This window comes from Gorilla gorilla, chromosome 13, assembly GCF_029281585.2.
Source record: "Gorilla gorilla gorilla isolate KB3781 chromosome 13, NHGRI_mGorGor1-v2.1_pri, whole genome shotgun sequence".
In the NCBI taxonomy this organism is placed as follows: Eukaryota; Metazoa; Chordata; class Mammalia; order Primates; family Hominidae; genus Gorilla; species Gorilla gorilla.
The window spans coordinates 51,656,830-51,677,979 of NC_073237.2; the positions used below are offsets into that span (position 1 = coordinate 51,656,830).

At 38.7% G+C, this 21,150-nt stretch overlaps 1 protein-coding gene across 1 annotated transcript in view; it reads right to left on the reverse strand.

Annotated features, from left to right (window-relative positions):
* LURAP1L (leucine rich adaptor protein 1 like) overlaps nucleotides 1-10,501 on the reverse strand; it is a 47,678-nt gene extending 37,177 nt beyond the window's left edge. The window contains exon 1 of the mRNA XM_004047806.4: nucleotides 9,430-10,501. Within this exon, the coding sequence (XP_004047854.2) occupies nucleotides 9,430-9,741 (312 nt within the window). The 5' untranslated portion in view covers nucleotides 9,742-10,501. The remainder of the gene's footprint in view (nucleotides 1-9,429) is intronic.
* Nucleotides 10,502-21,150: the final 10,649 nt, after the last annotated feature.

Genomic DNA, 21,150 nt, shown 5'->3' on the forward strand with positions numbered 1-21,150 from the left:
ATAAACTTGAAAGGTAGCCTAGGCCTTTCAAGGAGGAAAGTTCCCAGGCAAGTTCTGGTACTGTGCTGGGCTCAGAGCCAGTAGACTTAGGGTGTACAGGACCTAGTGAGACATCAGCTGGGCCAGCCGAGGGAGTGCTTGTGTCACCCCTTCCCCCAGCCCCAGACAGTGCAGCTCGCAGTTTTGGCAGAGACACCTTCTGTTTGAAAAGAGGGGAGAGTAAAGAGGACTTTGCCTTGTAACTTAAATACTAGCTCAGCCATAGTAAAATAAAACACCAAGCAGAGTCCTGAAGCCCCCATGCCAGGCCCTAGCTCCCGGACAACAGACGTTTCTAGACACACCCTGGGCCAAAAGGGAACCCGCTGCCCTGAAGGGAGATAACCAGGCCTGGCAAGATTCACCATAAGGTGAAAAAGAGCCTTTAGGCCTTGAGTAAACATCAGTGGTAGCCAGGCAGTAGCTGCCATGGGCCTAGGGCAGTGGTGGCCATGAGGAGAAACTCCTTCTGCTTGAGGAAATAAGAGAGGAGAGTAAAAAAGACTTTGACTCAGAATTTGGGTATAGCTCAGCTACAGTAAAATAAAGCACCAAGTAGATTCTAGATTCCTAAAGTTCCCGACTCCAGACCCTCCCTCCCAGACAGCATTTCTACACCCACCCTGGGCCAGAAGGGAACTCACCACCTTGAAGGGAAAAATACAAGTTTAGAATGATTCACCACCTGCTGACTAAAGAGCCCTTGGGCCTTAAATAAACATCAGTGGTGACCAGGCAATAGTTGCCACAGGCCTTGGGTGACATCAAGTACTGTGGTGGCTTTAGGTCTGACTCAGCACAGCTGCAGTAGTGGTGGCCACAAAGGTGCTCGTGTCACCCCTCCTCCAATTCTAGGAAGCTCAGCACAGAGAGAAACTTGTTTGTTTGGGGTAAAGTAAGAGAACAAGAGTCTCTATTTGGTAATCCAGGGAATTCTGTCATATAGTACCCCACACCACCAAAGTGCTACCTCCGTTAGTCTGCAAGAATCATACTATTATTGGGCTTGGGCAGATATGGCTGCAATAGGCAAATACTTAGATCTGAACACTCAATTTTCTTTAAATACTTCTTTAAAGCCTTCCCAAGAAGGGCAGGTACAAGCAAGCCCAGACTATGAAGACTACAATAAATACCTCACTTGTCAACGCTCAGACATTGATGAACACTCAAAAGCATCAAGATCATTTAGGAAAACATGACCTCACCAAATGAACTAAATAAGGGCACCAGTAACCAATCCCAGAGTGACAGAGATATGTGACCTGTCAGAGAGATAACTCAAAATAGCTGGTTTGGGAAGCTAAATAAATCAAGATAACAGAGAGAAAGAATTCAGAATCCTATCCGTAATGAAAATGTAAAATGAAATGTAAATTAGGTTGAAATAATTTTAAAAAATCAAGCTGAAATTCTGGAGCTAAACAATTGAATTGACATACTGAAGAATGCATTCGAGTCTCTCAACAGCAGAATTGATCAAGGAGAAGAAAGAATTAGTGAGCTTGAAGACATGCTAATTGAAAATATACAGTGAGGGAGACAAAATAAAAGAATAAAAAAGAATGAAGCATGCAAAATTATTAAAAAAAAAAAAGCCCAGGACCTCATAGCTTCATTGCTGAATTTTACCAAACATTTAAAGAAGAACAATCCTACCCAGACTATTCCAAAAAACAGAGGAGGGAATACTTCTAAACTCATTCTATTAGGCCAGTATTACCCTGATATCAAAATCAAACAAAGACGTATCAAAAAAAAAGAGAAAGTATAGGCCAATATCACTGATAAACATTGATGCAAAAATCCAAAACAAAATAATAGTGAACTTAATTCAACAACACATTAAGATAATCATTCATCATGACCAAGTGGAATTTATCCCAGGGATGCAAGGACTGTTCAACATATGCAAATCCACCAATGTGATACATCATATCAATAGAATGAAGGAATAAACCATATGATAATTTCAGTTGATACTGGAAAAGCATTTGATAAAATTTGGCATCTCTTTATGATAAAAACTCAAAAAACTGGGTATAGAAAGAATCTACCACTGCACAATAAAAGCCGTATAAACAGACCTACAGCTAGTATCATACTGAAAGAGGAAAAAATGAAAGGCTTTCCTCTAAGGTCTGGAAATAATGAGGATGCCCACTTCATCACTGTTTATCAGCATAGTACTGGAAGTCCTAGATAGAGCAATCAGACAAGAAAAAGAAATAAAGGGCATCCAAATTGGGAAGAAAAAAGTCAAATTATTCTTATTTGCAAATGATATAATCTTACATATGGAAAAACCTGCAGACTCCACCAAGAAATCATTAGAACTGATAAGTTGAGTAAAGTTGTAGGATACAAAATTAACATAAAAATCAGTAGCATTTCTATATGCCAACGGCAAACAATCTGAAAAAGCAATCAAGAAGTAATCCCATTTAAAATAACTGCAAATAAAATTAAATACCTAGGATTTAACTAAAGAAGTAAAAGATCTCTACAATGAATACTATAAAATACTGATGCAAGAAATTGAATAAGACACAAAAAGATGAAAAGATATTCCATGTTCATAGATTGGAAGATCAGCATTTTTTAAATGTTCATACTACTCAAAGCAATCTACAGATTCAATGTAATCCTTATCAAAATACCAGTAACATTCCTCACAGAAATGGAAAAAAATCCTAAAATTTATATGGGATCAGAAAAGAACCTGAATAGCCAAAGTCATCCAGAGCAAAAAGAACAAAACTGACTTCAAATTATACTACAGAGTTATAGTAACCAAAACAGCATGATACTGGCATAAAAACAGACACACTGAGCAATGGAACAAAATGGAGAACTGACAAACAAATTCACATACCTACAGTGAACTCATTTTTCACAAAGATGCCAAGAACATACACTGGAGAAAAGATAGTCTCTTCAATAAATGGTACTGGCAAAACTACATATCCATATGCAGAAGAATGAAACTAGACCCCTATCTCTTGCCATGTACAAAATCTAATCAAAGACTTACATCTAAAACATAAAAGTACCAAAAGAAGACATTGGGGAAACTTTCTATACCATTGCTCTGGACAAGGACTTCTTGAGGAATATTCCATAAGCATAGGCAACCGAAGCAAAAATGGAAAAATGGGATCACATCAAGTTAAAAACTTCTGCACAGCAAAGGAAACAACCAACAAAGTGGAGAGACAACCCATGAAATGGGAGAAAATATTTGCAAACTACCCATCTGACAAGGAATTAATTGGCAGAATACATAAGTAGCTCAAACAACTCAGTAGGAAAAATGTCTAATAATCTGATTAAAAAATAGACAAAAGATCTGAATAGACATTTCTCAAAAGACATCCAAATGACAATCAGGTATATTCAAAAGTGCTCGACATAATTGATCACCAGAGAAATGCAAATCAAAACTACAATGAAATATTATCTCACCCCAGTTATAATGGCTTTTATCCAAACAACAAACAATAATTAATGCCGGGGAGGATATGGACAAAAGGGAACCCTTGTACACTGTTGGTGGGAATGTACATTAGCATAGCCACTATGGAGAACAGTTTCGAGATTCCTTAAAAAACTAAAATTAGAACTAATATATAATCCAGCAATCCCACTACTAGGTATATACTCAAGAGAAAGGAAATCAATATATCAAATAGATATCTTCACTCCTGTGTCTATTGCAGCACTATTCACAATAGCTAAGATTTGCAAGCAACCTGTGTCCATCAACAGACAAACGGATAAAGAAAATGTTGTACGTACACACAATAGAGTACTAATCAGCCAGAAGAAAAGAATTAGAATCTGTCATTTGCAACAACATGGATGGAAGTGGAGGATTTCATGACAAGTGAAATAAGTCAGGCACAGAAAGACAAACTTGGCATGGTCTCACTTATTTGTGGGAGCTAAAAATGAAAACAGTTGAACTCATGGAGCTAGGAAGTAGAATGATGGTTACCAGAGGCTGTGAAGGGGTGGTGAGCTGGGGGAAGTGGAATGGTTAATGGATACATTAATATAGTTAGAAAGAATTAATAAGAGCTAACGTTTGATAGTACAACAGGGTGACTACAGTCAACAATAATTTATTGTACATTTAAAAATAACTAAAAGGGGCTGGGCACAGTGGCTCACACCTGTAATCCCAGCACTTTAGGAGGCCAAGGCAGGCAGATCACCTGAGGTCAGGAGTTCCAGACCAGCCTGACCAACATGGAGAAACCCCATCTCTAGTAAAAATACAAAATTAGCCGGGCGTAGTGGCACATGCCTGTAATCCCAGCTACTTGGGAGGCTGAGGCAGGAGAATCGCTTGAACCTAGGAGGCAGAGGTTGCGGTGAGCTGAGATTGCGCCATTGCACTCCAGCCTGGGCAACAAGAGCGAAACTCCATCTCAAATAATAAAACTAATAATAATAATAATAACTAAAAGAGTATAATTGGAATGTTTGTAACACAAAGATATGATAAATGGCTGAGCTCATGGATTAAACAAACTTAAACAAAATGTCAGAAGTATTTCCTCTGGAATATAGAGTAAAATGGGGAGGAGTAAGATTAAGTGAACTTTTCTTCTTATTTATACAATTTATTACTGTATTATTGGAAGTTTTACAATGAGAAACATTTATTTAAAAAAAAAGAAACAATATTTTTAAAGGAATGCCAAAAGATCCATTGGTAGATATGTGATGAAATTACTATAAAAATGTTCATTCACAGTAAATGGGCACATTTCGTAGTGCATCGATATAGTATAGTTTGGGATTACTTTGGATCAAGCAGATAGCCAGGCTCACAGTGGTTCTTGTTTGAATAACAGGCTGGGAATCATAGTTAATTAATCTCTGTAAGCCATAGTTTCCTTATCTGTAAAATGAAATAATACTGTCCTAGTTATATCTCAACATCCACCACAGTGTTTAGCCCCTTTTTAAGAAAATGAATAATTCAGGTTTAATTTAGAGGTCTAAGATTGAGACTTTTGAAATGTACACTTGAAAATATAACCTTGTTTTTTTTTCCTTGTGAATTCTATGAGTGCAGTTTACATGAGCACAGTTCAGAGGGATGTGTTTTCAACCACACACCTGGCAAGTCACCACACAGCGCTGTGCAACTGATATCATTTGAGAAGAAGAGGATAACTGAATCCCTGTTGGAAGAACAGCAATTTGAAAGTACTGCTTAAATGAACACAAGATGGTGTCAGGATTCCAAGTTTCTAGTTCTTTCTAGGGAGTTACCTAAGGTCTAAGTTTTATCCTGAACAGAATCTCTTGGAGAACTAAAATGCTGCCAATGAAAAGCTCTTGATACTCCTACATCATGAATATTATTGAGTTCTAAAACTTGAACTGGTCGTGTCAGGAGAACCTTTAACTGCTCGTGGCAGTTCTTGTGGACTGAGAGGAAGTACTACTGGAGATCTTGGTGACAGTGGCCAAAAGGAAAGGGTATGATTATGATTGCTGGGAAGCAGACGGCTTTTGAATATGTTCATCCAAATCCTAAGCCAGAGACTGTTTAGTGCTTGTTCCTCCTGGGAAGGCTTATGGTAAACAAAAATACAGTTTAACATGTTTAATGTTTTGAAATTCTGGGAGAAGAATAGAAATATTCATTTGTTCCTGGGTGTCCACATGAGCATGGAGGTATTCTAAAGTGTAAGAAGTGACAGCGTAGGCATGGTTAAAATCTCAGATTCTGACCTCAACCTGGCTCCTCCACTTACTACCTTCAGCATTAGCTCAATAAACCTCAGTGCTTTTGTCTATAAGATTATGGTGACAACTACATTTAGTTAAAAGATTATAAAGTTTCGGCCGGACACGGTGGCTCACGCTTGTAATCCCAGCACTTTGGGAGGCCGTGGCGGATCACGAGGTCAGGAGATAGAGACCATCCTAGCTAACACGGTGAAACCCTGTCTCTACTAAAAATACAAAAAATTAGCGGGGCGTGGTTGCAGGTGCCTGTAGTCCGAGCTACTTGGGAGGCTGAGGCAGGAGAACGGCCTGAACCTGGGAGGCGGAGCTTGCAGTGAGCCGAGATCGCTCCACTGCATTCCAGCCTGGGCGATAGAGCGAGACTCCGTCTCAAAAAAAAAGATTATAAGATTTCAACGGGATAATACATATAAAATGTTTAACTAGCACAGTGTCTTACACATAGTAAAGTCTCACCAAAGTAACCAAATACAGTAGTACACCCTTATCTATGGCTTTGCTTTAGTGGTTTTAGTTACCTACAGTCAACTGCAGTCTGAAAATATTATAGTATTTTGAGAGAGAGAGAATGAGAGAGAAAGAGAGAGAGAGACATTCACATAGCAATACACTGTTTTATTTTATTGTTAGTTATTATTGTTAATCTCTTACTGTGACTGATTTATAAATTAAACTTTATAATAGGTACGTATGCATAGGACTAAACAGTCTATATAGGCTTTGGTACTATCCACAGTTTCAAGCATCCATTGGAGGTCTTGGAACATATCTCCCATGGATAAGGTGGGCTACTGTATTGGTTTAAGTTCCTCAGATTTCCTGGACTACCTGACATTAGGCTCTACAATTCTTTCATACATGCTACTTCAATCAGCAGCATGCTTAGCACATAGCAAGTGTTTAATAAAAGTTAAATCTAAAATAAAAGTCAAGATTTCTAGTTGAACTGAAGCTAGGGAAGCCTACACATATTTTGTGTGTTAGTTTGTTTGGAAACATCGTCTCTACAGAGAGCATCTGATGACATGGGAGACGCCATGATAGAGTCAGTCTGGTGGACAAGATATCTAGGCCTTCATCAGTCTCAAATCCACATTATCCATGTAGGGCTGCTTTTGTAAGATCAACAGAACCCATGTCATTGATGTAATGCTCATTACTGCCAGCATCCTTACTGTTTTTGAATATCTATGTAATAGTGTTTTTCTTATATTATTTCACTGAATTCTTAAAATGCCTTAATGGAGATGCTCTTATTCCTATGTTAACAAGAAAGCTGAGTCTCAGAGTGGTTCTATAACTTGTTCAATGCCACACACTAGTGAGTGAAAAAGCCATGACTAGAATGAGGGCCACAGAGAGCGGGACAAGCCTTTTTGCCAGGGAAGATAAGCTAAATGTCTCCCTAGACAGGCAGCCCTACATCCTATTGGGTCTTATTGATATCCTGACTTGCTCTAGACTTGTCTGAAACCCTGGCTTATCTGGCTTCAAAGCTTACAAAGCTTCCACCAGACCCGAGGACCATCATTTGAGTAGTGATGAAATATTCTCCAAAAAACAACAACAAATGCAACAAATTATCAGGGACCTTAGAGACTCTCAACATGAATCCCAGTTTCAGAAATTGTGTCTCAAAAAAATAAAGTCTTAATAAATATTAGGTTGGTGCAAAAGTAGTTGTGGTTGCCATTAAAAGCAATGGCAAAACAGCAATTACTTTTCCACCAACCTATAAAAAAAGACTAATTGTGATTCATCACTACAATAGAAGGTAAAATGTATACTCATATTACCATGGAAATAAACATCATCAGTTTAAAAATTCTCACAAAACTTGTGACTTCTCTACAGGACAGCATGGTTGTGCATCCTAAGTGGAACGTAATTATTTTTGTCATAAAATGATCTTCACAAACATACCAATCATTCCTTGGGACAGGGTGGGGTTCATCGGTTTTTGGAAATGTTACTGTTTTCAAGTTATATATAAATACTCTAAATTGTGTCTGAGTGTCCAGCAAAATGACAGTATTATCTTTGGTGTGCTATCAGTGAGCTACTGAGAAAGAAAATATGTTTCAACAAGATTTATTTATTAGATTAAGTGAATATATTAACATTCCATGGGCAAAATTACAGAAGACATGGTTAGGAATAAAATTTCCTCATCTCCTTAATGTCTTCGTCCCTCATATTAAGTCCTTAATTTGCAGAGTTAGCAACATTCTTAATTCCTTGTACAAGAAATTTTCTTGTGGAAAATAGTTTTACCTGTTTGTCTCCACACGTATGTCTGATCTTTGTGATACGGTATCAGGCATCCCCTGACCTGTTGGTTTGTCATCTTTTCCATTTTATCTTTTCATCTATTTTGCAAACTCATCAAGATGCCTTCCACTTTCCAGCTTCTCCATTATGTACCTAAGGGTTTTCCTTAAATTTTTGTCCAATCTAAAAAATAACAATCACTAAATGATAGAACTCTATAATAACTAAACGATAGAATGATAGAAATGATTTCCAGCATTCCTGTCGGAGTGATAGAAATCTCCTAGCCTACTTTGAAGCAAATCAAAAGCAACTGTGAAGTTAATTTAATGAAATTATTCTCTCTTTTTGAGGCCGACTGTTGCAACTTTCCTTATCTCCAAGCTAGTAGAAAATGCTGTTGCTTTGTGGTCGTTTTCTTCAAAGGACTTAGGGAGGGATCATTTTCTCTAACCAGCTCATCAAATTCACAGAGGTCTACAGAAGTGAAGTGACGTGCCCAAGAGCTCATGGCAAGTAAATAGTGTCTTAGTCTAAATACATTCAGAATGAGTATTCCTAGACCTTGTACTTATCTCATTGTCCTATGCTCACGTTTGCAAACAGCAGGGAAAACAACTGCAGATTGAGACTTGAGGGAGAAGGGTGGGAGATGGTCCTTAGCAGATCCCTGGGCCTGGGGATCACCTGCTCGCTGGGATCAAAATAGTGAAACAAGCTATTCATAAGTACATCAAGGACGAGTGGGCCATTGTTTTCAGAACCAGCTGTGGAGAATCTGCTCGACAGTGGCCTTGGAACAGCTGCGGCTGCTGCACCAAGAAGGGAGGGCAGGAGGGCGGAGCGGTACTGGTGGAAGGGTGAGCTAGGAGGAAAGGCTGCAAGGACCCTGCCACGCCACCTCCCGGCAAACCAGGAAGTATTTTTGCAGTAAGTGCATTGGACTGAGCCACCTTTTGAACCTACCCGAAGTGTTAACAGCACACAGCAGGCCTTAGATGGGTGCAATAACTGCAAACTCTCAACGGGCTGGTGCCTAAGAGGCTACGGGCTGGCAGCTAAATAGAGCCCGGCGCAGTGAGTCGGCGTTGTCCGAAAGTACACAGAGTGGAGCCAGCCGACTGTGCTGTCTTTGCAAACCGTGACCGAGCAAAGTCCGTGGTAAACAAGCCTCGCAGCAGCTGTCTCCGGATGAGCGCCCCCTGCTCATTCCTCCACCCAGCATTTCCCACGCGCCCAGCGCTCCGCTCTGCAGCCCCTGCCGTCCTCTCTCCCAGCCCCATTCTCAGATCGCCCCATCTTTTGGCCCAGCCCAGGTCCCAGCCCCCGCGGCTGGCGCACCACACTCACCATCTCTTGCCTGAGGAGGTGAAGCTTGGTTTCTAGCCTCTCCAGGGCGCTAGAGTGGCTACCTCGTGGGGAGCCAGAGGTTGGGGAGGACGAAGAGGAGGACGACAAGGAGGGAGGGAAGCTGCAGTAGCTGCTGCTGCTACTGCAGCCGCCGCCGCCGCCACCACCACCACCGCTCCCCCCGCAGGGGTCCCTGTCCCTTTCCCTGGGAACCGGCTCCTCCCCACGGAGAGAGCGCACTAGACTCTCGGGTACTTTGCGCCCCAGCTTCAGCTCGATGTCTCTGAGGTCTGGCAGCGGGCTGTCTTCCATGACTTTTCCGGAACGGCGATAATAGTAATAAAACGCAGCAGATGAGAGGCAGCCACGGCTTCGAAGGCTGCTGCGAAATCAGCAGACCCCTCCGGGGGCCAGGGTCTCTATCCTCCGCCGCTCCGGTGTACCGTCCTTTCCATAACCGCCTACGCGGTATCAGCCCTGAAATCCGCACAGGACGTGGGGGGTCGCAGCTGCAGTTCCCAGTCCGCTGCGACTCCTCCGACACTAAGATGATCAAGATCTCCTCATTCTCTCTCTTTTTGGCCACCTCACTGCAAAGTTGAGTTCACTGATATTGCAGACAGAGGGGGAATAAAGAGGGGGAAGTAGTGAAAGAAAAGAGAGGGAAATTAAATCTGTTTTAGCTTTACCAAGGGAAAATTTTCACATTATAAAACCGTCCGTTCACATCCCTGCGCCGCTCACTGACTGCCCATCTGGTACTACGCGACACAAAATAATGATGCAGCCAGAAACGATGTCCTGGGTCGTTTCATTTTCCAGCCATATGCCTCCAAGCTTTCGGGATATCCTGGATTGTCAGAAATAATCTGTGGTCAGTGAAAGAGGAGTTCGGTCGTGTGCATGGACCCATAAAAAAGAGCTAGTTAGCTTAGCAGGAGTTTAACGGCTTCCTTGATGCAGCAAAAATGTCCTTCTTCCCATTTAGTCTGTTTGATCCAAGTCATTGTGTTCCTCTGAGCCTCGGAAACTTTAAACTCCGCTGGCAGGTGGACCAAACCAGGACCAACCCTTCTACCGTATATCACAGACAAGAAGAGCAACCAGAATTTTCCCAACCTTGTCGCTAGTAGCAGAGTTTCAAAGTCCTGCTTTAGTTAGGAATACCAGTTGATTTTTCAGTTTTCTTGACTAGCTACAACCTTTAAAACAGGTTTTAAAATGAGAGATAGAGGAATGACTTTATATTTGGTGTCTTCGTTTCCCATCTCTCTACCTTCCTCAAAGGAAAAACAAACAGAAAACCTCTCTTTAGAAGACTTTCCTAATAATTTTATTCTGATAAAAAGAGTGAAACAATTTCATCAAAAGTTCAATGGAAAGTACAATAAAAATTAATTATCCTACCAACTGTTACAGTATGCAAACAAAAGTGAAAAATTAAATAGCCAGAATAACTGACATGACTGCTGAGATGGCAGTGAAATTTTAAGAACAAGCAATTGCTGAGATACTTACTTTTATTTTAATTATGGAAGAGAAAATATTGGGAATAACTATTTAAAATGTTGTCTTCTTTGATAATTTATCTATAAATTAATTTATAGATTTTTTTCAACTATACAAATTGTACAATTAATTGTATAGTTGAACAATTGTACAATTTATTAATTTGTACAATTGTACAATTCATTAATCTGAAATACTTCTACCAAGCAAGTTATTATGAGCTACATGGATTACAGATCTGAATCAGCATTGAGTTTGTGTCAAAAATGTTTAAGTAGAGGATACTAATTTCAATCCAGTAAACTACAATTTTTGATTTCCATTGAAATATTTCAAAGTATGTGCCCCTCTATTTCTGTGACATACAAGTATTTGTGTTCCTGGTCACTCCGAGGCTCCATTTCCAGAGACATCATTCAGGTTTTACACTTGTAAGAACATAGGTATATACATCTCAGAGTTCGTTTTTATCATATCTGACTCTAGGAGACCTTATACATAGAGGAAACATAGGCATTCTAAATGAAATATTTCATGTCAGGGAAAAAATGCTGAACTTTCTATCAACATGCCAGAAATTTGCATGCTATTTCTCCCTTTTAAAAAGAAATGAAGAAAATAGTTATAAGTTAGATGACCCATTTCAAAGTTAGAACTACCACTTACAGAATCAAGGGAAAACAAGACCAAATCTCAGCTAACTGATAAAACTACATGCTTGGTCCTAAATTTGGAAAAACACAAGTTCATTGCATAAGAATTGCACTGTGGCATGTAATTATGAAAGGCTTGTGTTTCAGTCAAGAACAGTTTATTATTACAAAACCCTTACAAAGTTCAGCATAAGGCTGGCTAAGTGCAGTTTATAGATGAAATATCTAGCTAGAAATTGGTCAGTAAAAAACAAATGTCAAATTATCGTGTGTCAATATAGAAAAATGGGACACCTCCTCTGCTATGAATCGCAGACTGCAAAATCAGTATTTGAGGCTGAGGATAATTTAATATATATGTATATGTATGTATATATGTATATAGTTTTTTAAAGAAGTCTGCAGGAGAAACTCCTCTGATAGTAAAAGTGTGATGTATATGCAAAGTAACTTTGTTCCAGTGAAATATAAAAAAATGTAAACTTTTGAAGGAAAGCTTAGTATGTCAAGCTTTAAATTTTTTTCGGTTAAATGCCTATTGACATTTTAGTTTAAAATGAAGACATTTTGAATGATGCTTTAGCTAGTTTTCAGAATATATTAAAATCATTGAATGTTTATGGATCTATAATAGATTGTTGTTAATGCTACCATAACTGCTTTATGTGGTTTAATCTGAGGACATTTCTTACTCAAACTGTTTGAAAACTTTTTTTTTTACTTTGGTTCTTGAGCATGTTTTTTGTTTGTTTGTTTTCAAGATTCTCAAGAAACTGAGTCAGCCTGGGCAATATAGCGAGACCCCACCTCTTCAAAAATTTAAAAATTAGCCAAGCATGGTGGCATGCACTTGTAGTCTTAGCTAAGGGGTTAGGGGTGAGGGAGTGAGGCCAGAAGATTGCTTGAGTCCAGGGGTTCGGGGTTGCAGTAAGCTATTATCAAGCCACTGCCCTTTAGTCTTTGAGACAGAGTGAGAAACTGCCTCAAAAACAAAAAAAATAAAATAAAAACAATAAACATACAAAAATGCCCACAAACAACAAGGACAAAAATGTGTGAGATGTTTTACCAATTGCTCTTAGCCTGAGAAGTTAATTACATCTTGAGTTGGGGAATCAGTTGAGAAGACTTTGCAGTAATGAGTCCAGGATGGGGGTTGGGGGTAGGAGTGAATTCAGCAACAAGTGGGAGAGGGAACATAGGGAGAACTAAGAAAGACAGAGGGAAAAATTCTTGAGTCATATCACTCTTAGTAGCACTCCCTCACTGCTCCTACTTTTCTGGTCCATCTCCAACTACCTGTTTCTTTCATTAGTAGCATTTGCCATGCCAACAACCACCTAAACTCACAGTGTTTCTCCAAGTTTAATAATACATTGCAGAGCAAAATTGTAAAAATGGTTATTGTATTGTTTTTATTTATGATGTAATTTTTTATACTTCATTATATGCTTCCTTTTAAGACCACCATATGTATGAGCTGGATTTGCCTTTTTTTCTATTCAAAATGCATAAAGAATATAAGAATGAATGTTAAACTATGCAGGACTTTAAGAGACTGAGTTTCTTCCCTAGTTATGTTGTGTACACGGAGAAGGAAAGGGAGCCTCTTATTTATCATTAAAAAGAAAGAAAAACTAGTGGCTAATTAAATAGGAACATTGTTGGACTCAGATGACAGGTTTTGAAAGAATGCCTCAGTCACAACAGACTGATGTGATGCACACTTCACACATTCCACACTTAGAACATTTCCTGATTTGAGACACAATACTCACAGCAAGAGTAGACTCAACAACGCTTCATGTAGTGTGGGTAACACCACTCCTTAATCTGTTGCTGGCATTGTGGTCAAAAGAAGAAACACCTTCCACCTTCTTTCTGGCACTGATTGCAAGTTTGCATTATTCCCAGCTCTCGCTGTCACAGAGCTCAAGGGCTAGGACAGGGTCTCTTACCTGAGACTCCACTCCCCACAGTGCAGAAAAATATCAAGCAGCCAACAGCCTCAAATTATGCCTAAGAATTTCAGGAAGTCACTATTTAATAAGTATCAGGTTCTTTCATTGTTTGTTTTTAAATGTGTAGAGCTGCTGCTTCTACAAATATTTTTGTTCAGTTTATATGCATAACAAGGAAGATGTTACAGCAAAGCTAAAGAATGTTGACCCTATCCATATACAGTGGAATTATATATCTGCTAAAGTTACTAAGGTTTTATCCTGCTTATTTATAGAGTCATTTAACTTACCTATAATTTTGTAGCTGGCTTGGGTCTGTTTTACTATGTGAAATCATCTACTTATTACCAACTTGAACCACTTGTACATGAAAATGCTATATATATTACTATATCTCTATATATTTCTAACAATCAATCTATCTGAAATGTCTCTCTCTAAGGTGTACAGACCCTTTAAATAGTCTCTGATTGAAATCTAATTAATATTTATAATCAGAGCTAAACACTTCCCTGAGGATTTAGCAGACAATACTAAAAGTAGGTCACCAGGATCTAAGTCTTCCTTATCCCCTCTTCACAATCCCGGTCAAATCTCTCTGCCTTTATTATTTGTAATAGCATCCTTTATTTGCTTTTTCTTGCTATCCTGAGCTCTAACTTCCTGCTGAAAGGTACAATGCAGGGCCAAGAAAAGAGATCTCTCCAGCTAACTTTTTTCTGTTCCTCTACAGCCATCCCAATTTGGCCTATAGAATGGACTTTATAGCATTTCAATGCTGTGCTGGTTTATGTTTATAACCAACTCTCTGAAAATATAAAAATAAATGATTTGTAGCTTTTAGCAACATTCATGGTGTAAATACTCTCATTATGGCTGATATCAAGCTACCAATGTGAGATGTGAGTTGGGAAAGGATGGGAATTAGTTCATCATTAAACAGTGCTTCCACTATACAGGTAAAACACATGTAAATAACCTCAAAAGCATCAAGAGTAGTAAGCACAGAGAGTAGTAAAATGTATTCAAGTAATTAGGAAGTGATGAGTTTTAATCATTTATTACCTTTGTTTTCATTTTCCTATATTAAAACTTATACAATGTAATTTTAAAAATAATGGCTGTGTTTAGCAACCAGCTTGCAAAATTCTCAAAAATTTAACAATTGTCTCTTGCAAACTGGGATTGGTTGGCACCAGGACACCTGCGTTTCATAAAATCATTGGAGGGCGATCATTAATTATAGTTAAGAAAGAAAATAAAAACACAAAGCCAGAAAACGTAGTGCAGTTAAAGTCTAAGGGTTAGGCAAAGCCATAATTGGGAATATGAGTCCCAAGGTCAGAAAACAGGAAGACTAGTGAACTTGTGAAACGTGTATGTTAGTTTCCTAGGGTTGCCATAACAAAGTACCATGCAACAGCAATTTAGTGTCTTATAGTTCTGTAGGTTAGAAGTCCAAAATCAAGATGTGGGCAGGTCCATTCTCCCTCCAAAGCCTCTAGGGAAGGATTCCTCCTTACCTCTTCCAGCTTCTGGGAGGCCCAGCATTCCTTGGCTTGTGCTCGCATATCTCCAATTGCTGCCTCTGTTTTACATGGCTATTTTACCTCTGTGTCTGTGTCTAAATTTCTGTCTTCTTACACGCACACCCACCATATTGAATTAATTTAGCAAATTATAACTGCAACAACCCCATTCCCCATATAAGGTTACATTCTGAGGTACCATAGGGTCAGGATTTCAGGATATCTTTTGTGGGAGACAGACTTCAAATCATAACACTGTAGAGTGATGTGGGGTCTTGGAGGTGTAGTTTAGACATGAGGCTGTGAATAATATGAGATAACTGGAATCTTCTTTTTGTTTCATACTTTTCTTTTTATTTGGCAGAGGTATAAAGGTGGTCAAGGACCAGGTGCGGTGACTCACGCCTGTAATCCCAGCACTTTAAGAGGCTGAGGCAGGCTGATCACAAAGTCAAGAGATCGAGACCATCCTGACCAACATGGTGAAACCCCGTCTCTACTAAAAATACAAAAATTAGCTGGGCGTGGTGGCACACACCTGTAGTCCCAGCTACTCGGGAGGCTGAGGCAGGAGAATTGCTTGAACCCGGGAGGCGGAGCTTGCAGTGAGCCAAGATCGTGCCACTGCACTCCAGCCTGGTGACAGAGCAAGACTCCATTAAAAACAACAACAACAACAACAAAAAACCAGCCAAGAACACTTAAAGTCACTGCAAAGAATAGATGCAAACTTACTTAATCACAAAAAAAGTATTAAAAACGACAGGCTACTTTACATCACTCCATAAAATTACTTATAAATTAGGTAATAACCGCTGTTAGCCTTTTTTAAAAAGTGTGCTTTTATGGGCTAGAAAACTAATGACAGATACATCCGTATTTTGCCATCCAGTGGCATAATCATAGACATAATTCATACAACCCACCTTTGATATCTTTCACCAAATACATTGATGATGTTTAAAATTGTATTTGAGATGGCTCCCACAATTATAGTATAATCAGTAAAATAAAGATAAAAAGTCCTAAAGAAATATTCCATTTCTATGTCCTAGCTTAGAAGCAATCCTCTGAACTTTGATTTCAAAAGGATGTGACAGATTTTTTTGAAGTATTGTTATCGTAAATGTAACACAGAGGCTATGCAATTGAAACTGTAACCCTATTGAATGTAGAAAAAAAGCAGTGATGACTACTCACACAGAGGATGGTGTCTAAGAGGTTTAGAGGGAGCTATGTTATTCCACTATGGTTTTGACCTCAGGATTCGGCACATGCTATAAAATTCCCTCTCGAATGTCATGATTTTGTGATCAGTATGCTTTTCTGACAGCGTCTTATGAATATATCATTTCTTTTCTATATTTTAGGCTCCTAGCTTCTCCTTATCCTTGGTTCTATAGGCTTGGGAGGATGAGTAGAACTTCTTTTCAGAAGGCCTGGAAGAAAGAGAACGAGGAATAAAAATTTTTATGCATTTCTCCATTTTAAAAAGAACACAAAAATTCTATGCAAAGACATACATGAATTAGCTGACATTATTTGGTAGTTAAAACTCAGGAACCCTCCATATTAGAACTGTAGATCCTAGTCTTACAGCTTAAGAGCATTACTCTACATTTGAAAATTAGCCTTCTTAAGCTATTAACTAGCCTCGTTCTCTGCGTGTGTGTATGTATGTGATTTTCTTTCAGAAGTATGCATGATTCAATGAGAATACTTTGTGATCATGAGACATATTGAGTATATGCATCTTATATAAAAGATAAATACTGTAATTAGGTCCTGAAAATATTAAGAAAGATAGTTACTGGTCACATTCACTTGATAAATCAACAGGGGCCTTTTTTAAAATCAGAAAACACTTTCACATCAGAGTAGCATAAATCACTATGATAAAATAGTGTGGGAGAAACTGAAAAAGTACTGGCTACAAGGGAAGCTGCTATGTATTGAGCACAATTTTATGAAAGGTTGTATTGAGCACTATTTTGTACTGCTTAATTCTCATAACAACCAAGGAAAATGAATGTGGTGAAACTCTCCTCTAATAAGATGCCTCTGAAGTTCCAAGAGGTGAAATCACTCATGCAATATTCCACCGGCATCAAGTGAGAAAGCTGAGATTTGTTCTAAATTATATTTTATTCTCTGCTGGGCATGCTGGCTCACACCTGTAATCCCAGCATTTTGGGAGGCTGAGGCCGAAGAATCATTTGAGCCCATGAGTTTGAGACCAGCCTAGGCAACATAGTGAGAACCCTCATCTCTACAAAATAAAATAAAATAAATATATTTTATTTGCAAACCCACGTTTTTTCTATTACCCACAGATCGGCATTAGTCCTCTTTCAAAACTATTAAGAGTTCTACTTCTGAACATAGATAGTCACATTTCGCTTAACGGCAGGAATATATTCTGACAAATGCATCATCAGGTGATTTAGTTGCTGTGCAAACATCATAGAGTGTACTTACACATACATAGATTGGATAGCCTACTGCACACTTAGGATATGTGAGATGGCCTATTGCTCCTAGGCTACAAAACTGTACAGCATGTTCCTATACTGAATACTGTCAGCAACTGTAAAACAATGTATCTAAACATATCTAAATATATGTTTGTATATTTACAGCCAAGAACAGCCAAGAACACTTAAAGTCACTGCAAAGAATAAATACAAACTTACTTAATCACAAAAAAAGTATTAAAAATGACAGGCTACTTTACATCACTACATACAATTACAACATAAAACATACAGATACGTACAACATAAAGATATGTTTGTATCTAAACATATCTAAATATAGAAAAAGTAATGCATTGTGCCACTTCATTAGGATAGCTACAATGTCACTAGGTGATAGGAATTTTTCACCTTCCATTATAATTTTTTTTTTTCAGACGGAGTTTCGCTCTTGTTGCCCACGCTGGAGTGCAATGGTGCGATCTCGGCTCACCACAACTTCTGCCTCCTCGGCTCAAGCGATTCTCCTGCCTCAGCCTCCCCAGTAGCTGGGATTACAGGCATGCACCACCAAGCCTGGCTAATTTTGTATTTTTAATAGAGATGGGGCTTCTCCATGTTGATCAGGCTGGTCTGAAACTCCTTGGGTGATCTGCCTGTCTCAGCCTCCCAAAGTGCTGGGATTACAGGCATGAGCCACCGTGCCCGGCCCTTCCATTATAATTTTATGGGCCCAACATACTATATATGGTTTGTTCTTGAATGAAATGTTATGCAGCACATGACTGCATTGTTGAGAGGCCAAAATCGTGTTACTACTGATGATGATTTTGGATAATTCATATTCCAAGTGTGGTAGAGGTCAAAGATAGATGAAAAAAAGGAAAAAAAGAAAAAAGGAGATACATGTTTTCTTGGAAAATTCATTTACAATTACTCATTAGAGGACATTAGTATGTTCTAGAAGGCTATTCCCATTCTCCGCCTTTGATTTTGTATGAACTATCACACCTTCCTCTAAAACAGAACCTATATTTGAGACTGATTCTGCCATTTGGTGGAGCCCGGACTGAAAAGATATGGGAATTCATTCTTTGGTTCACAAGGTCATGGCTCCAAAAGAAAGGTGAAGATGGGAAGGCAACACATGCATGAAAGGGTGCTGTATGAAAGTTTGTGCAAAAAGCAGCTGGAAAGAGGGGTTTATGAGCTTTTGATCACAGAGACTGCTCCTTGTCAGTCTCATGTGGCAAATGCCAAGGGCATGGCAAATTCACAGGGGAGGGCTGGAGTCCCAGACACCCTGCCATTCTGGAAGACAAAAGGCAGCTGAAAGTGCAATTGCTCAACTCCTTCTGTCTTTGGTGATTTTCCTATACTCAACCATGTGCTGTAGCTGATTTTGCAGTGGCTGACCCTCAATTCTATAATAAACTTTGGCTTTGGTTGTTCAAATACTTCAAAGCTTGTTTTAAGAACATGCTAAGTTCTATTTAAATTTCATTATGCTCTAGTAGAAAGCACTTCATATTTGTTTTGAGTTTATGAGTAAAGACTGGATCTTAAAGGGTCAGTTCAGAAGATATGGCAATAAGTATCTAAGGTGCTGTAGCAAAAGATATGGTCTCAAAAAGAAAGAGAGAGGGAGGAAATAAAAGGGGAGGGAGTGGGGAAGAGACGGTGGGGGGCAGACAGAGAGAGAGAGAAAGAGAGAGAGAGAGAGACTTTCTGATAGAGGTAAACATCTGTCAGTTTTATGCATACAGAAATGGTCACTCTGTTACAATGGTAACCCATCTCATTTGACAGCTGTGTATAAATTGGAGCAGAAACACACATCTGTCTCTCTCTCTCTAAGTTTTGGTTTTATGCTAGAGATGATTTAGGAGAATAATAGAATGCTGAAAAGACAAATGTGTATGATTTGTAAATAGATTGTTATAACTCCTTTGCGATAAAGGGAAGTCTTTATTGTTTAATGCTTATACGTGACTTTTTAACAGGTGTGGTTTTTTTTTCTAACCTTGAAGAAAGAAATTAAGTAGTGTATTTTTGAAGGGGAATCCTGAGTGTTTAACAAGTAAAAATATCATTACCCAACAACTCTGTATCATAATTATAAAGAGTTTTCTATATACCCTTTGTTAATATTAAATGTATACTAAATATAAAATACCTAACTCTATAAAGTACCCATAATATGGTCGTTCTCTGGGTACTTCAAGACAAATCTGCTTTATATCTCTCCCATAGTTAATTGAGCTACCTGTTCTGGCACATTATTTGATTTCGGAATAACTTAAATAGAGAACAAAGGGTAACTCTAGGAATTGTGCAAGATGATTGATTGCCAAATGCATAGTATAACTGTGGACTAAAATAATCAAAAGTAGAGTACATGTTACTTTTATTAAATAATGAAAACTCTGTATTTTTAATAAATAATCTAGCAATATTATCTCCCCCACAGTATTACCATTGCACTTTGTTTTGTTAACTTTCCCCTTCAATTGCAAATATGGTAACTAGAAAGAAATTCAACTCATGAATATTCAGGAACTCTTTGCCTGGTTTGTGTCATGCCATCTTAGTTAGCAAATCACTGGCTGGAGGGAGAATGAGATAGATGATAGTATCATGGGAAGGGCCAAACCCAAAACTATAGAGTAGGAACTTGATTGGGAGTCCTGTGCAGAAGGAGATAGAGTTCTTGTGTATGTATGTCTGGGTGTGTGAGTGGGAGAGGAGCTTGAGATGTAATGAGCCATGAAATACAACTGCAGGTACTATACAATTTTGTCTGTGGCCAACCTTAAATGTACACATCTTACACATTGAAAGTTTGCAAAGGCAGGTGTCTGCCTATAGTCCAAACTACTGGGGAGGCTGAGGTAGGAGGATTGTTTGAGTCCAGGAGTTCTGAGCTGTAGTGTGCTATACTGATCTGGTGTCTGCACTAAGTTTGGCATCAATAATGTGACCTTCTAGGAGCAGAAAACCACCAGGTTGCCCAAAGGGCGGTACACTGGACCAGGTGGGAAATGGAAGAGGTCGAACCTCCTGTGCTGATAAGTAGTGGGATCACGCCTCCTGTGAATAGCAGGACACTTCAGCATAGGCAACATAGCAAGCCCTTGTCTCTGAAAAAAATGCTCTTGTCTCTAAAAAAAAAAAAAAAAGTCTCTTGGTTACCAAATCTGTAAATCTCAGACTATGTGAAGGATACCTCAATTCACAAGAAAACTGCATTAAGTCCTAACTCAATGAGCTTGCATCATTTACTAATATTCATTTTCTAAGCGTAATGTGAGTATCTTATATTGAGTTATTTTTGGTTCTTGTATGAGAACTGTGGTAATCTATAGAAGATCAAGCACAGAGTTTATTCATTTCTTCAGCATGCTATCAACTCCAGACAGATTCCACAGGCATTTGGGTCAGAGATGCCTTAAAAGAATAGTTTAGTTGATGTATAACCTGGCATTACATCATTCTGAATTGTGTATGAATAGGGATTAAAAAAAGATTTGCCAGTTTGCTAAAATATAACCTCTGTTTTATAGAACTAAAGTTTCCTGGTGTAATATAATACCTT